This window comes from Scyliorhinus canicula, chromosome 22 (genome assembly GCF_902713615.1).
Source record: "Scyliorhinus canicula chromosome 22, sScyCan1.1, whole genome shotgun sequence".
Taxonomy (NCBI): Eukaryota; Metazoa; Chordata; class Chondrichthyes; order Carcharhiniformes; family Scyliorhinidae; genus Scyliorhinus; species Scyliorhinus canicula.
Window position 1 is genome coordinate 7,496,257 of NC_052167.1, and position 15,787 is coordinate 7,512,043.

Here is a 15,787-nt window from a genome sequence, read left to right on the forward strand (position 1 = left end):
AAACACGGAGACACAATCTCAGGATTAGGGGCCGATCATTTAGGACTGAGGTGAGGGGAAATTACTTCACTCAAAGAGTTGTGAATCTTTGGAATTCTCCACCCCAGAAGGTTGTAGATGCTCCATCGTAGGATACATTTAATGCTGAGATGGATAGATTGTTGTTCTCTCAGGAAATTCAGGGAAAAGGGGAGCAGGTAGGAAAATGGAATTAAAATCCAAACGTATTGAATGGCAAAGCAGTCTCGATGGGCTGAATGGACTACACCTGCTCCCATTTCTTGTATTCTTGTGAGATAGTGTGGACAGTACTCCAGGTGCGATCTTCCCTGGTCCTATACAAACGCAGTAAGAATTCTTCAGCCATGAAAGCCAATCCCTTTGTAATAAAGACTAACGGACTGTATGTCTTCCTAATTGTTTGCTGGACCCGTTTATTAACGTTCTGTAATTTGCGTACATGACACCCAGGACCCTCGGAATATTAACTTTTCCTATTGTGACCCTCTGCTCCACTCAAACATTCCACTTAACATGACAGCAAGGACAGGTGTCGATAAAGTAACCTTCAAAATATTCAGCACTGCCAACAAACAGTATCACGAATCTGGAGCTGACAACAGACGCACAAACATATTTATGGCGCTTTGCAAGATGACCTTTAACTCCTGCATTTCCCAGGAAAAGTAGATTTGAAAACTGGCACACATGACCTCATAGCAATTATTTCAATTTAATTTTGAGGTTTGTTTAATGAGTTTTGCCTGTAGATACTGGTCAGACAGACGGATTTTCGATCACTCGGAATCAAGACTTGAGGAGAGTGGGCAGGGAATGCAGCTGTGCCAGAGGAGCAGCCATGGTCAGACTGAACAGTGCAGTAGGGTCGCTGGGCCATACAGTCTAAACCTGCTCCTGTTTCTCATGTTCTTCAGTTGCACCAAAGGACTCACATTTTCACCACAAGTTTGAGGATCACATCAATCGACAAGGCTGCACGTTACACTGATCATTAACTCACTGGAAAAACAAGATACTTCTTCCTGACTCATATGACAGGACAACCTCTCTGTTGGTCCTAATTTTAAACAAAATAAGGTCAGAATTTCTGCTTTTGCTGAACTAACCTGCACCTCAAACTGAGCCTCTATTTCTGAATTTCTTAAATTACTCTAAACTAAGGCTACGGTTTCCATCACGCCGTTGCCTAAACCAGGAACCAAGTTGCCGTAACGCTAGTCCCAAAACAAGATCGCAGCTTTTGCGTACCATCAACCGACTTTTGAAACGAGGAGATAAGTGAAGCAGCAGCATGAAATGTTTCCATAGGTACAACAAGCCTATTTAGTCAAACTCCACACAGACAGCTACATAAGAACATAGGAATTAGGAGCAGAAGAAGGCAATTCAGCCCTTCGAGCCTGCTCCGCCATTCAATCAGATCATGGCTGATCTCTTCCTGGTCTCAAATCCACCTCCCCACCTGTTCCCCATATCCCTTTAACCCATTTTTAAAAATCAGAACTATATCTACCTCCCTCTTTAAACCATTTAATGTCTCAGATTCCACCGCACTATGGGGCAGCGAGTTCCACAAATTTACCACCTTCTGCGAGAAGTAGTTCCTCCTCATCTCAGTTCTAAATCTACCGCCTTTCAACCTCTTTCTGTGCCCTCTCGTTCTAGATTTCCCCACAAGGGGGGAACATTTGATCTACATTTACTTTATCAATCCCTTTTAGTATTTTATACACCCAAGGCTGGAATTGAACCTGGTCCCTGCACTGTGAGACAGCAGTGCTCACCACTGTGCCACTGTGTTGACATTACAACTTTGTCAGTACTTACTTTAATCTGGTCATCCTGGCCAATATTTATCCCTGAGTCAACATCACAATATCAGATGACCTGGCCATTTTCACACCGCTGCTTGTCGGAGTTTGCTCTGACTGTAAACTGTCTGCCGTGTGCCCTGTATTATAACAGAGACTGGACGACAAAAATACTTCACTGGACCTAACGTGCTTTCGGGGGCATCCAATTTTATTTTTATTCTTTCATGGGATGTTGATGTCACTGGCCAGGGTAGCATTTATCAGCCATCTCTAGTTAGCCAAATTGCCTTGGATCTGGAGTCACATGTAGACCAGCTCAGGTAAAGACAGCAGATTTCCTTCCCTAAAGAGCATCGGGGAACCAGGTGAGTTTTTACAACGATTGATGATGTTTCACTGACACTAGTTTGTCACTTGCAGATATTTTTCCCACAGCTGCCATGGCAGGACCGATCTGAACCTGTTTCCCCCAAAATCTGCATCTCAGGATAACTAGTCCAGTGACATTACTACAAGCTATTGTCAAAGGGGCGATAGAAATGCAAATATTGATCTTCTTTTAATTTGAAGTTGATATTATGACATTTAGTGAGACGTTGGCAATTTAACTGAACTAGTCAAAGAGAGCCTAATTTAGAAAATACAACAAAATTGGCACAAGGTTAAACTTGCGTCACAAATTTGTCAGCTATTTCCAAAACCTGCTAGCGTATCAGTAACCGAGACAGGTCCGAATGAAGAGAGGTCTTGGCAAGGGGTCTGGGTCCTGAGTATTTCAATGCATAAATTGTGACCTCACACCTTGTCGCAATCTCCCATTTTATTTTAGTGAGTTCACTCCAGTCCCTGAGTTCCAGCTTAGTTTCCAATGTTGGCACAATTGCAGTAAACTATTTTACCACTGATCACAATTTTCAGGAAGAAGAGGCCAGAGGATGAAGAGCCCGGTCATTTTAAAGTCATAGAATGGCACAGCGCTGAAAGAGGACATTCCGTTCACTGTGCCTGTGCCAACTCCGTGGATGTATGTGCGTTTGTCCAATTATTCAAGCAGATACATACCGAGCTGAATAATGGAATCAGAAATGATTTGGGATTTGTTAGCTGGGTTCTGAATACCTGCATTTACAGCTACATCCAATAATCCTAAATGTTTATTTGACCTATCCCGAGAGATAGAAGCCGAGCAAACACAAAGCTATTGAGATTTCCAACAATTAAAAAAAAATTTTAGAGTACCCAATTATTATTATTTTTTTCCAATTAAGGGGCAATTTAGCGTGGCCAATCCACCTAACCTGCACATCTTTGGGTTGTGGGGGTGACACCCACACAGACACGGGGAGAATGTGCAAACTCCACACAGAATGTGACCCAGAGCTTGGATTTGAACCCAGGTCCTCAGTGCCATAGTCCCAGTGCTATCCACTGCACCACCACGCTGCCCTTGATTTCCAACAATAGCATCTGGAATCAGTTTATCTAAGGAAAGATATACCGGCGTTGGAGGCAGTCCAGAGAAGGCTCGCTAGGTTGATCCCGGGAATGGAGGGATTTTCATATGAAAAGAGGTTGAATAGGTTGGGCCTGTACTCTTTGGAGTTTAGAAGGATGAGAGGGTGACCTTATTTGAGACAGATTGAATTCTCAGGGAGCTTGACAGGGTAGATGCCGAGAGATTGTTTCCTCTTTTGGGAGAGTCTAGGACCAGTGGGCATAATTTCAGAGTAAGAGGTGGCCATTTAAGACAGAGATGAGAGGGACTACCCTTCTATCAAAGGGTAGTAAATCTGTAGAATTCTTTACTGCAGAGAGCTGTAGAGGCTGGGTCGTTAAATATGTTCAAGGCTGAGAGAGACAGATTTTTAGAATCAAGTGTTATGGGGATAAGGTGGGGATGTGGAGTTAAGGATTTTCATATCAGATTTGTGATGATCTCATTGAATGGTGGAGCAGACTCGGTGGGCCGAATGGCCTACCTCTGCCCCTATGTCTTATGGTCTTATAACTTGGGCTCTAATTAGATCACTCCCCACAGGGAGAAACCAAGTCATAAAGGAACAGGCCAGGTTAACATGCCTCTGCAAGTTCAACAGGCCATTTGGTTCTGTTGCATTATAAAGAAAGGACTTACATTTCTATAGTGCCTTTCACAACCTTAGGATGTCTTAACAATCATTTACAGCCAATGAGGTGCATTTTAGTACATCAGAACTAGGAGCAGGAGTAGGCCATCTGGACCCTCGAGCCTGCTCCGCCACTCAATAAGATCATGGCTGATCTTTTTGTGGACTCAGCTCCACTTACCCGCCCGCTCACCATAACCCTTAATTCCTTTACTGTTCAAAAATCTATCTATGTGTAGGTTGGAAAAGTAGGCTGTAAGGGTTGGGCACACTGGATATGTGGAGCTTGTTCAAGGAACAGCTATTGCGTGTTCTTGATAAGTACGTACCAGTCAGGCAGGGAGGAATGGGTAGAGCGAGGGAACCGTGGTTTACCAAAGAAGTGGAATCTCTTGTTAAGAGGAAGAAGGAGGCCTATGTGAAGATGAGGCGTGAAGTTTCAGTTGGGGCGCTTGATAGTTACAAGGAAGCGAGGAAGGATCTAAAGAGAGAGCTAAGACGAGCAAGGAGGGGACATGAGAAGTCTTTGGCAGGTAGGATCAAGGAAAACCCAAAAGCTTTCTATAGGTATGTCAGGAATAAAAGAATGACTAGGGTAAGAGTAGGGCCAGTCAAGGACAGTGGTGGGAAGTTGTGTGTGGTCCCTTTGTTCAAGAAGGGGAGTAGAGATAACCCCGGTAACTATAGGCCGGTGAGCCTCACGTCTGTTGTGGGTAAAGTCTTGGAGAGGATTATAAGAGATACGATTTATAATCATCTAGATAGGAATAATATGATTAGGGATAGTCAGCATGGTTTTGTGAAGGGTAGGTCATGCCTCACAAACCTTATCGAGTTCTTTGAGAAGGTGACTGAACAGGTAGAAGAGGGTAGAGCAGTTGATGTGGTGTATATGGATTTCAGTAAAGCGTTTGATAAGGTTCCCCACGGTCGGCTATTGCAGAAAATACGGAGGCTGGGGATTGAGGGTGATTTAGAGATGTGGATCAGAAATTGGCTAGTTGAAAGAAGACAGAGGGTGGTGGTTGATGGCAAATGTTCAGAATGGAGTTCAGTTACAAGTGGCGTACCACAAGGATCTGTTCTGGGGCCGTTGCTGTTTGTCATTTTTATAAATGACCTAGAGGAGGGCACAGAAGGTTGGGTGAGTAAATTTGCAGACGACACTAAAGTCGGTGGAGTTGTAGACAGTGTGGCAGGATGTTGCAGGTTACAGAGGGACATGGATAAGCTGCAGAGCTGGGCTGAGAGGTGGCAAATGGAGTTTAATGTAGAGAAGTGTGAGGTGATTCACTTTGGAAAGAAAAACAGGAATGCGGAATATTTGGCTAATGGTAAAATTCTTGGCAGTGTGGATGAGCAGAGGGATCTCGGTGTCCATGTACATAGATCCCTGAAAGTTGCCACCCAGGTTGATAGGGTTGTGAAGAAGGCCTATGGTGTGTTGGCCTTTATTGGTAGAGGGATTGAGTTCCGGAGCCATGAGGTCATGTTGCAGCTGTACAAAACTCTGGTACGGCCGCATTTGGAGTATTGCGTACAGTTCTGGTCGCCTCATTATAGGAAGGACGTGGAAGCTTTGGAACGGGTGCAGAGGAGATTTACCAGGATGTTGCCTGGTATGGAGGGAAAATCTTATGAGGAAAGGCTGATGGACTTGAGGTTGTTCTCGTTAGAGAGAAGAAGGTTAAGAGGTGACTTAATAGAGGCATACAAAATGATCAGAGGGTTAGATAGGGTGGACAGTGAGAGCCTTCTCCCGCGGATGGAGGTGGCTAGCACGAGTGGACATAGCCTTAACTTGAGGGGTAATAGATATAGGACAGAGGTCAGAGGTAGGTTTTTTACGCAAAGAGTGGTGAGGCCGTGGAATGCCCTACCTGCAACAGTAGTGAACTCGCCAACATTGAGGGCATTTAAAAGTTTATTGGATAAGCATATGGATGATAATGGCATAGTGGAGGTTAGATGGCCTTTAGTTTTTGACTTCCCATGTCGGTGCTACATCGTGGGCCGAAGGGCCTGTACTGCGCTGTATCGTTCTATGTTCTATGTTCTATGTCTGTCTTAAAAACATTCAGAGAGGTAGCCTCTCACTGGGCAAGGAACTCCATAGATTTACAACCCTTTGGGTGAAGAAGTTCCTCCTAAATTCAGTCCTAAATCTGCGCCCCCTTATTTTGAGGCTATGCTCCCTAGTTCTAGTTTCACCTGCCAGTGGAAACAACTTCCCTGCTTCTATCCTATCTATTCCCTTCATAATTTTATATGTTTCTATCAGATCCCCCCTCATTTGTCTAAATTCCAATGAGTATGGTCCCAGTCCACTCAGTCTCTCCTCCTCAGCCAATCCTCTCAACCCCTGAATCAACCGAGCGAATCTCTTCTGCACCCCCTCCAGTGCCAGTACATCCTTTCTCAATAAGAAGTCTTACAATACCAGGTTAAAGTCCAGCAGGTTTGTTTGGAATCACTGTCTTTTGGAACGTAGTTCCTTCCTCAGGTGACTCACCTGAGGAAGGAGCTGTGCTCTGAAAGCTAGTCATTCCAAACAAACCTGTTGGACTTTAACCTGGTATTGTAAGGCTTCTTACAATGCCCACCCCAGTCCAACGCCGACATCTTCACATCATCCTTTCTCAAGTAAGGAGACCAAAACCATACACAGTACTCTAGGTCTGGCCTCACCAGCACCCTACACAACTGCAACATAACCTCCCTGATTTTAAACTCCATCCCTCTAGCAATGAAGGCCAAAACTCCATTTGCCTTCTTAATTACCTGCTGCACCTACAAACCAACCTTTTGCGATTCATTCACAAGGACGCCCAGGTCCCTCTGTACAACAGCATGCTGCAATTTGTTACCAAGTAAATAATAGTCCATTTTGCTATTATTCTTACCAAAATGGATGACCTTACATTTACCAACATTAAACTACATCTGCCAGACCCTTCCCCCTCACTTAAACTATATATAATCCCTTTGCAGACTTTCAGTGTCCTCTGCACACTTTACTCTAACACTCATCTTGGTGTCATCTGTGAACTTTAACACATTACACTTGGTCCCCAACTTCAAATTATCAATGTAACTTTTAAATAATTGCGGTCGCAACATTGATCCCTGAGGCACACCATTAGTCACTGACCATCAACCAGAAAAACACTCATTTATCCCCACTCTTTGCTTTCTGTTAGTTAACCAACCCTCTACCCATGTTAATACATCACCCATAACACCGTGCACCCTTATCTGATGCAACAGCTTTTGTGTGGCACCATGTCGAATGCCTTCTGGAAATCCAGATACACCACATCCACCGGTTCCCCGTTATCCACCACATTTGTAATGCCCTCAGAGAAGACCAATAAATTAGTTAAACATGACCTGCCTTACATGAACCCATGCTGCGCATGCCCAGTGGGACAATTTCTACCCAGATGTCCCGCTATTTCTTCCTTGATGATAGATGAAAGCATTTTCCACATGTCACTGTTATAATGTATTGTCTTAAGTTGATGTAAGGATGCTGACAAGTTTGTAATGCAGGAAAATTGGGAGCAATTAAACATTTTGTTTTATTATTATTTCAAAATGGTCAGCCAATTCAGGAAAAAACTAATGATGGGGCAGCACGGTAGCATGGTGGTTAGCATAAATGCTTCACAGCTCCAGGGTCCCAGGTTCGGTTCCCGGCTGGGTCACTGTCTGTGCGGAGTCTGCACGTCCTCCCCGTGTTTGCGTGGGTTTCCTCCGGGTGCTCCGGTTTCCTCCCACAGTCCAAAGATGTGCGGGTTAGGTGGATTGACCATGCTAAATTGCCTGTAGTGTCCTAAAAAGTAAGGTTAAGGGGGGGGGGGGGGTGTTGGGTTACGGGTATAGGGTGGATACGTGGGTTTGAGTAGGGTGATCATTGCTCGGCACAACATCGAGGGCCGAAGGGGCTGTTCTGTGCTGTACTGTTCTATGTTCTATGACTGTTTTTTTGGAACTTGAACTCTTTCACCTTGTGATCTCCAGGTCTGGCTGCAAGGACGGTTTAACCATGTGTAACCATGCATAATAAGGGTTAAAAAAAACCCTGCTCCAAATGGACAGGAACAGTTTGGAGATTAATCTGTCTGGGCCATGGATATCACCAGCAGTGTAAAACGATCTGGTGTTTGTGAAATCCTGACTGCCCTCACTGATAAACTCTGCTATTTGGACTCGACGCCCTTCACCATTAAACTTACATTATCCACAAATTTCCAAAGTTTAACTTTCCATTTTTGTTTACCCCAGGTAGCTTGAGATCAAGTTGGAGAAACTTTAAACCAATTGAACAGGAGCTGGGACCAATTCCCCGTCAGGCTGGGACTCGTACAGTGATCAGGACAAATTTACACCTCGGAATTAGAGGGGTTAGGGCCAGACATTAACTCCTGCTGTTTATTTTGCCAGGAGATCCCCACCTTGTGGGTCTCTGGGAGTCTCTCTCCCTCTCTGGGTCTCTCCCTGCGGGTCCCTGGAGATCCTTCCCTGGCTGAATTTTCAGTGGGGGACAGTTGTTCTCCTACCTTGGCGACTTGCAGGGGTTTGAGTTGCTGGGCTCCTCCCTGAAGCCTGAAGCCCCAGGGCGCTCCACCAGCCAGGGTGACCAGCGCCTCTTTCGTGGCCCCCATGGCGTTAGCCTTCAGCAGCCTGGGGGGCCCTGAGAGCTTGCCATCGCCCTGACCCCGGCCATCATTCAGCTCCCGCTCCGAGCTGCTTGCTTGCTGCCTCTGGCAGACACTGGGCAGCAGACAGAGTGAGCAGCAGCGATGCTGCGGCTCAGATGTGGGGCTCGATCCAGCCTTGGTCGAAAGCCAGACTTCACCACATGTTGCGTCAATCTCACAGCAGCGCTGTGGAAAATCTGCAAGGTAACTGAGAAAGGGGTGCCCCAGACTGGGCAGAACACTGGCAAAACTCTGCTGAAGGGCCCAGTTTGTCATTGCCAGTACCAAGGGCACAATCTCATTCCCAAAGCTCCTGTCTGGTCTGTGGCATCATCAAGACACTTCTCTGTCTCTGAGCGGAATTTTACAGATTGAAGATATCTCAGAGTTTTGGGCTGTGATTTATGCAGGAACAATGTTCATTTACATTCATCATGTGCCAGGCGTTGACACTGATTTGCTCCACAAGCTTTGGCAATGATATTGTTCCCAGCACTTCCTGCAAGTCCTGACTACTGAAAACCAACACAACTCCCAGAAATGCATTCATTCTGCAGCCGACCCACTGCCTGTAAATTACAGCCACACAGTCTTTATGGGAAATATTTTGATTGTGTACACACCAAAAAAAAGGCAACGACAACAGTGCAGCACTCCCTCAGTACTGACCCTCTGACAGTGCGGCACTCCCTCAGTACTGACCCTCTGACAGTGCGTCGCTCCCTCAGTACTGACCCTCTGACAGTGCAGCACTCCCTCAGTCCTGACCCTCTGACAGTGCGGCGCTCCCTCAGTACTGACCCTCTGACAGTGCGGCACTCCCTCAGTCCTGACCCTCTGACAGTGCGGCACTCCCTCAGTACTGACCCTCTGACAGTGCGGCACTCCCTCAGTACTGACCCTCTGACAGTGCAGCACTCCCTCAGTACTGACCCTCTGACAGTGCAGCACACCCTCAGTACTGACCCTCTGACAGTGCAGCACTCCCTCAGTCCTGACCCTCTGACAGTGCGGCACTCCCTCAATACTGACCCTCTGACAATGTGGCACTCCCTCAGTACTGACCCTCTGACAGTGGAGCACTCCCTCAGTACTGACCCTCTGACAGTGCAGCACTCCCTCAGTACTGACCCTGTGACAGTGCAGCACTCCCTCAGTACTGACCCTCTGACAGTGCGGCACTCCCTCAGTACTGACCCTCTGACAGTGCGGCACTCCCTCAGTACTGACCCTCTGACAGTGCAGCACTCCCTCAGTACTGACCCTCTGACAGTGCAGCACTCCCTCAAAGAACAAAAGAACACAGAAAAATTACAGCACAGGAACAGGCCCTTTGGCTCTCCAAGCCTGCGCCGATCCAGATCCTCTATCTAAAACTGTCGCCTATTTTCTAAGGATCTGTATCCCTCTGCTCCCTTCCCATTCATGTATCTGTGTAGATACATCTCAAACAATGCTATCGTGCCCGCCTCGAACACCTCCTCCGGCCATGATTTCCAGGCACCCACCACCCTCTGCGTAAAGAACTTTCCACGCATATCTCCCTTAAACTTTTCCCCTCTCACCTTGAACCCATGACCCCCAGTAATTGAGTCCCCCACTCTGGGGAAAAGCTTGTTGCTATCCACCCTGTCTATACCTCTCACGATTTTATAGACCTCAATGAGGTCACCCCTCAACCTCCGTCTTTGTGATGAAAATAATCCTAATCTACTCAACCTCTCTTGATAGCTAGCACCTTCCATACCAGGCAACATCTTGGTGAACCTCCTTTGCACCTTCTGCAAAGCATCCACATCCTTTTGGTAAAGTGGCGACCAGAACGATACGCAGTATTCCAAATGTGGCCTAACCAAAGTCCTATACAACTGTAACATGACCTGCCAACTCTTGTACTCAATACCCCGTCCGATGAAGGAAAGCATGCCGTATGCCTTCTTGACCACTCTATCCACCTGCGCAGCCACCTTAAGGATACAATAGACCTGAACACGCAGATCTCTCTGTACATCAATTTTCCCCAGGGCTTTTTCATTTACCGTATAATCGCTCTTGAATTGGATCTTCCAAAATGCATCACCTCGCATTTGCCCGGATTGAACTCCATCTGCCATTTTTCCACCCAACACTCCAATCTTTCTATATTCTGCTGTATTCTCTGACAGTCCCCTTCACTATATGCTACTCCACCAATCTTAGTGTCATCTGCAAACTTGCTAATCAGACCACCTATACCGTACTCCAGATCATTTCTGTATATCACAAACAACAGTGTTCCGAGCACGGAACCCTGTGGAACACCACTAGTCACCCTTCTCCATTTTAAGAAACTCTCTTCCACTACTACTCTCTGTCTCCTGTTGCCCAGCCAGTTCTTTATCCATCTAACTGGTACACCCTGGACCCCATGAGACTTCACTTTCTCCATCAGCCTACCATGGGGAACCTTATCAAACACGTTATTGAAGTCCATGTATATGACATCTACAGCCCTTCCCTCACCAATCAACTTTGTCACTTCCTCAACGAATTCTATTAAGTTGGTAAGACATGACCTTCCCTGCACAAAACCCTGTTGCCTGTCACTGATAAGCCCATTTTCTTCCAAATGGGAATAGATCCTATCCCTCAGTATCTTCTCCAACAGCTTCCCGACCACTGACATCAGGCTCACCGGTCTATAATTACCTGGATTATCCCTGCTACCCTTCTTAAACAAGGAGACAACATTAGCAATTCTCCAGTCCTCCGGTACCTCACCCGTGTTCAAGGATGCTGCAAAGATATCTGTTATTTCCTCTCTCACTTCCCTCAGTAACCTGGGTTAGATCCCATCCGGACCTGGGGACTTGTCCACCTTAGAACATAGAACATAGAACAGTACAGCACAGAACAGGCCCTTCGGCCCTCAATGTTGTGCCGAGCCATGATCACCCTACTCAAACCCACGTATCCACCCTATACCCGTAACCCAACAACCCCCCCCCCTTAACCTTACTTTTATTAGGACACTATGGGCAATTTAGCATGGCCAATCCACCTAACCCAACCTTAATGCCTTTTACAATACCCAACACATGCTCCCTCCTTATGCCGACTTGACCTAGAGTAATCAAACATCTATTCCTAACCTCAACATCCGTCATGTCACTCTCCTCGGTGAATACTGATGCAAAGTACTCGTTACGAATCTCACCCATTTTATCTGACTCCACGCATAACTTTCCTCCTTTGTCCTTGAGTGGGCCAATCCTTTCTCTAGTTACCCTCTTGCTCCTTATATATGAATAAAAGGCTTTGGGATTTTCCTTAACCCTGTTTGCTAAAGATATTTCATGACCCTTTTTAGCCCTCTTGATTCCTCATTTCAGATTGGTCCGACATTCCCGATATTCTTCCAAAGCTTTGTCTGTCTTCAGTCGCCTAGACCTTATGTATGCTTCCTTTTTCCTCTTAGCTAGTCTCACAATTTCACCTGTCATCCATGGTTCCCTAATCTTGCCATTTCTATCCTTCATTTTCACAGAGACATGTCTGTCCTGCACTCTAATCAACCTCTCTTTGAAAGCCTCCCACATATCAAATGTGAATTTACCTTCAAACAGCTGCTCCCAATCCACATTCCCCAGCTCCTGCCGAATTTGGTACAGTTGGCCTTCCCCCAATTTAGGACCTTCCTTTAGGACCACTCTCGTCTTTGTCCATGAGTATTCTAAAACTGACGGAATTATAGACATAGAACATTACCGTGCAGTACAGGCCCTTCGGCCCTCGATGTTGCGCCGATGATCACTATTCCCAAAGTAATCCCCGACTGAAACTTCAACCACCTGGCCGGGCTCATTCCAGTATGGCCCCTTCCCAAGTTGGACTATTTACATACTGCTCTAGAAAACCCTCCTGGATGCTCCTTACAAATTCTGCTCCATATAGACCTCTGACACTAAGTGTATTCCAGTCAATGTTGGGAAAATTGAAATCTCCTTTCACCACCACCTTGTTGCTCCTACATCTTTCCATAATCTGTTTACATATTTGTACCTCTATCTCACGCTCGCTGTTGGGAGGTCTGTAGTACAGCCCCAACATTGTAACCGCACCCTTCCTATTTCTGATCTCTGCCCATATCGCCTCACTGTTCGAGTCCTCCATAGTGCCCTCCTTCAGCACAGCTGTTATATCCTCTCTGACCAGTAATGCAACTCCTCCACCCCTTTTACCTCCCTCTCTATCCCGCCTGAAGCATCGATATCGTGGGATATTTAGTTGCCAATCATGCCCTTCCCTCAACCAAGTCTCAATAATAGCAATAACATCATACTCCCAGGTAATCCAAGCCCTAAGTTCATCTGCCTTACCTACTACACTTCTTGCATTAAAACAAATGCACCTCAGACCACCAGTCCCTTTGCGTTCATCATCTGCTCCCTGCGTACTCTTCCCCTAAGTCACGCTGACTTCATGATCTAGTTCCTTACAAGCTTTAGTTACTACCTCCTTACTGTCCACTAACCTCCTCATTTGGTTCCCATCCCCCTGCCACATTAGTTTAAACCCTCCCCAACAGCGTTAGCAAAAGCACCCCCAAGGACATTGGTTCCAGTCCGGCCCAGGTGTAGACCATCCAATTTGTAGCAGTCCCACCGCCCCCAGAACCGGTCCCAATGTGCGAAAAATCTGAACCACTCCTTCCTGCACTATCTCTCAAGACATGCATTCATCCTGCCTATTCTTTCATTTCTACTCTGACTACCACGTGGCACTGGTAGCAATCTTGAGATTACTACATCTGAGGTCCGACTTTTTAACTAGGCTCCTAACTCCCTAAATTCTGTTTGTAGGACCTCATCCAATATTTTACCTACATCATTGGTACCTATATGCACCACGACAACTGGCTGTTTACCCTCCCCCTTCAGTACGTCCTGCAGCCGATCTGAGACATCCCTGACCTGTGCACCTGGGAGGCAACATACCATTCGGGAGTCTCGATTTCGACCACAGAACCGCCTATCTACTCCCCTTACAATTGAATCCCCTATAACTATAGCCCTTCCACTATTTTTCTCGCCTTTCTGTACAGCAGAGCCAGCCACGGTGCCAATGTAGCCATGCTGGCCACGCAAAATGGACACTGAGCCAAACTAAAATGGAAGGCAGCAGGGAAAGCCTGTTTAGTAAGAACAGACAGCCTGCTCTCAACTAATTAGCATTTTGCAAACAGCAAACCAGTTTCTGGCCAGGTGCAGATCTCCAAGCAAAGGTGTTAATGGCAAAACGCTTAACATCCTGATGAGGCAGCCCAGATCCAGACACAAACAATGGCAACATTTCCATCTCAATGTAGCAGTTAATTGGTGGAGTAGACAGAATGGCACCAGAGTAACAAATATCGAAACCAGCCCCCAACATCGAGGAAAGCCCCGCATTGGAGGATTTCGAAAGTAGCCGTTTGGAAACGTTCCAATCGGTACCGAAAGGTAGAGCCCGCCTAGAAGGGGGCAAGGACATGAGAGAGGGGTATAAAAGCAAATCCCCCACAGAGCCCCGGTCTGTTAAACCCGTGCTCCGGCTCTGACTGACATCTTGCATCCTGACTCCAGCCGTTGAGCACCAGCCGCCGAAACCGTAAGTTCAACGCTCGCTACGCGATCCAAGCCCACTAGACTCCCAAGTACCAGAACGCTTGCTGAAGGCTGCAGTGCCAGACCAGGACGAAGGCCTCGTTCTCTGACCTTGCCTGTTCCTGTTAGATAAGTATTCTGTTTGCTTAAGTTTAGTTATAGCTTAGTCTCTTAGTGTGTGCATGAGTATTTATTATAACTGTATAATAAATATTGATCGTTTGAACTTTACTAATCGGTGTATCGTCTTTATTACTTTGAACTTGACCTTGGAATACTTGTGACGTTGCCTATACGGCAACTGGCGACTCCAGAGCTAAATAATTACATAGAACAGAGCCTAGTAGTGTTAAGCACACGTCGAACTCGGAGGCGTGTTAATACACTCCAATAAACGCGTTTTACGCCCATAGTAAAACGTGCAACACCATGAACCTGGCTACTGCTGCCTTCCCCTGGTGAACCATCTCCCCCAACAGAATCCAAAACGGTATACCTGTTTTGGAGGGAGATGAGCGCAGGGGACACCTGCACTGCCTTCCTGCTTTTTCTCTGCCTTTTGGTCACCCATTCCCTTTCTCCCTCAGCAATCCTAATCTGTGGTGTGACCAATTCGCTAAATGTGCTATCCATGACCTCCTCAGCATCGTGGATGCTCCAAAGTGAGTCCATCCGCAGCTCCAGAGCTGTCATGTGGTCTAACAAGAGCTGCAGCTGGACACACTTCCCGCACATGAAGGAGCCAGGGACATCAGCCACGTCCCTGAGCTCCCACATTGAGCAAGAGGAGCATAACACGGGTCTGAGATCTCCTGCCATTTTTAATCTTAAACTTAACTTAGTCCAACTATAATATCAAATAATAGATAAATGAAAAAGGAAAAAAAAGAAAAATTGCTCCCCATCACACGATGAAAAAAAATAGAAATAGAAAAACCATAACTTATCAACACACCTCAGGGAAAAGAAAAACTACTTACCAGTCACCAGCCAATCATTTACCTGCTGGGTGTGACATCACAATTCAACTTCTTTCTACTTCTACCTGCCCTGGAGTCTCCTTCTTGATCTTTACTTGGCTTGGATCCTTACATTGATTGTTTTTTTTTTGTTAAGAGGAGGTAGGGAGGGAAAAACTGAAGAAGTGTTTGGGGTTTAACTGTCACTTGACAACAGCTCCGCCACAAACCACCTTCTCTATACAGTGACCGCAATGCACTGATGCAAATTTTCCCCGCAACAGCCAATCAGCAGCTCCGCTATGCTGCCCTTTGCTGGATGCTTGCTTTCACTTGAACATGGAGGGTGTCTTGCTCAGCTACACCTTCTGGATATAGTGACCGCAATGCACTGATGCAAATTTTCCCCGCAACAGCCAATCAGCAGCTCCGCTCTGCTGCCCTCTGCTGGATCTCAGTACTGACCCTCTGACAGTGCGGCACTCCCTCTGTACTGACCCTCTGACAGTGCAGCACTCCCTCAGTACTGACCCTCTGACA

At 46.4% G+C, this 15,787-nt stretch overlaps 1 protein-coding gene across 2 annotated transcripts in view; it reads right to left on the reverse strand.

Moving 5' to 3' along the window:
* The window catches only part of synpo2lb (synaptopodin 2-like b), a 57,016-nt gene extending 48,247 nt beyond the window's left edge, over positions 1–8,769 (reverse strand). For both annotated transcript variants that reach the window (XM_038782661.1, XM_038782660.1), the window contains exon 1: positions 8,524–8,769. In XM_038782661.1, coding sequence (XP_038638589.1) covers positions 8,524–8,628 — 105 coding nt within the window. In that variant the 5' untranslated portion in view covers positions 8,629–8,769. The remainder of the gene's footprint in view (positions 1–8,523) is intronic.
* Positions 8,770–15,787: the final 7,018 nt, after the last annotated feature.